The sequence below is a fragment of the Saccostrea cucullata genome, unplaced genomic scaffold (genome assembly GCF_032062105.1).
Source record: "Saccostrea cucullata isolate Sc308-1 unplaced genomic scaffold, CSIRO_AGI_Scuc_v1 ctg3084, whole genome shotgun sequence".
NCBI classification, from domain to species: Eukaryota; Metazoa; Mollusca; class Bivalvia; order Ostreida; family Ostreidae; genus Saccostrea; species Saccostrea cuccullata.
The window spans coordinates 152464-154652 of record NW_026924644.1 but is presented as its reverse complement, the minus strand read 5'-3'; the positions used below and the strand labels follow the sequence as shown (position 1 = coordinate 154652).

Sequence of the window (2189 nt, the reverse complement as noted above, 5' to 3'; positions counted from 1 at the left end):
CCTAAATATAGACACGTCTGTCCACGGGAAATCACAGACAATGAGGTATGTTGCATTTTGACAACGATTATTAATAAAAGGTTAATATGCGTCATAACAGAGTATAGATGGTTGATATTGATTACATTTGAAGGTAAGTTAAATTAATAGTAACACGCCATCCATGTCAAAAGTGAGTTGTATCTCAAAGGGCTTACCTCGTTTTCTCAACGCCGTGTTTGTTTATCAATCTAAAAGTAGCGACGGCGTCACGTGGTGGGTTTATTTAAAAATAGCCATTTCTTTCCTTGCAGGATAATTAATAATTAAAATTTGATAACTAAATAACGCATTTTATTTAAATGGTGTGATTTACAGTATTTTCGTAACTTTTATTGGTAAACAAAATATATAATTTCCAGCCGTATTTTATAATGGCGCACGTCATAGCGTATATTACTTTAATGTTCTTCAGTATATTTGATGAATTTTTTTCAGCCTCTTTTTGACGTGGCAAAAAATATATACTTTTGACAGCATACTTCCCTTGTGCAATGGAATCAAAATCATGAACATTTACGAATACATTCACAGTCATATAACATATATGCATATTATACTCTTGTAGAACCTACATAATTATGTAAGATAGACAACAAATCTGTTACTAATTTTTAAATTTAATTTTAGATTTTATTTGTACATGTATATCCCTATTTCGCATTTACAACATGTAGCCAGAAAAAAAAGAATACAAGTGGTAAACAGATGATGTTCCAGAAAAGTTATCAATCCAAACTTTATCTCCAGCTTTCATTTTGACGACAGCCATTTTACTACATGACATGTAGATACTGTGGCGTTGTTATGACAATGGTTATATGCCTTTCTTTTACTATTCAAGACCAGATAGGTATAAGCATTTTTGTTGGTGTAGGTCATTATTGTCCAATCAAAGACGTAAACTCCCGATTTGGGGGCGGTGAAAACTCCTTTAACTGCGTTGTATCCACCTTCTATATTCAAATCGACTTCTGCAAACATGACAATATTCCCAGCACTTACGGATTGAACACTTCCTTTTGCTTTGGCGTTGAATGCTATTACCAAATTTTCTGAGAACAAATAAAGACATATGAAAATTAGAGGCATATTATCAGTGCATATTCATTATATCACGCAGGCATGTAGCATCGTTTTTGAAAGTGGGGGGGGGGGAGCAACCTGAGAACATTTTTTTTACTTACCTGAAAAAGTTGACAAGCAAAAAAAAAAAAAAAAAAAAAACGAAAAATTAAAAGTTGCCCAAGGTCGAAAATCCTATTTCGTGGGGGTGGGGGGGGAGGGGTGAGTGGCTAACTTTTTTCAAGACCAACTGTTTTCTTTATTACAATACACTGTGCTGAAATGTGTGGGGCAGGGGGTAACTTCCCTTTCAGTAAACATTTTCTATAGTAAAGGCAGACCCCCCCCCCCCTTGCCTGCCTTGATACTACGTGCCTGTCACGGATGTATGTTGGTATCTTACTCCTGTCCAGATTCTGTTTACAGTGGTCCTTAACAAATCCAACGACCACACACGTTTTAGCCACACTGTCATAGTCGTCTCTGAAGGATTTAAGGCTAGGTCGGGGTAACACTTTGTGAGTGTTAATGATGCCCAAAATTGAACCAAATCCCACAATCAACACTAAGGAATGCATTCTACAAAATACTTGATAAACATAGAAAAACATGACTGAATTCCTCATATTAAACATTTACATTTCAATATTGAAAGATCTGTGGGGATCCGGGTTAGAATAGGTCCTCAGTATCCCCTTGCTTGTTGTAAAAGGCGACTAAATGGGGCGATCCTTCGGATGAGACCTTATAAACAGAGGCCCCGTGTCACAGCAGGTGTGGCACGATAAAGATTCCTCCCTGCTCAAAGGCCTTAAATGCTTTGCATAGGCCTAAATTTTGCAGCCCTTCACCGGCAATGGTGACCTATCCATATCAGTGAAATATTCTGGAGAGGGACGTTAAACAGTATACAATCAATCAATCAATCAATATCGAAAGCTCAATGACTATAAATCGTTTTTTTTTTTTGATTTTCACTTCACGTGAATTGTAGGTCAAATATTTAGGGTCGTAGTTTTCAGAATTAAAGAAATAGTAATAAACTAGAGCCGAGATCGTTGCAAAGCAACGAGTAGGTCTTACGT

The 2189-nt window shown here is 36.5% G+C and overlaps 1 protein-coding gene across 1 annotated transcript; it reads right to left on the bottom strand.

Annotated features, from left to right (window-relative positions):
* Positions 1–792: 792 nt before the first annotated feature.
* On the bottom strand, positions 793–1682 carry LOC134266950 (uncharacterized). The gene is made up of 2 exons (XM_062749159.1): positions 1508–1682; positions 793–1094 (listed from the first exon to the last, which is right to left on the bottom strand). The coding sequence occupies exons 1-2, from the start codon at positions 1680–1682 to the stop codon at positions 793–795; spliced, it is 477 nt and encodes a 158-aa protein (XP_062605143.1).
* Between the last annotated feature and the right edge of the window lie 507 nt (positions 1683–2189).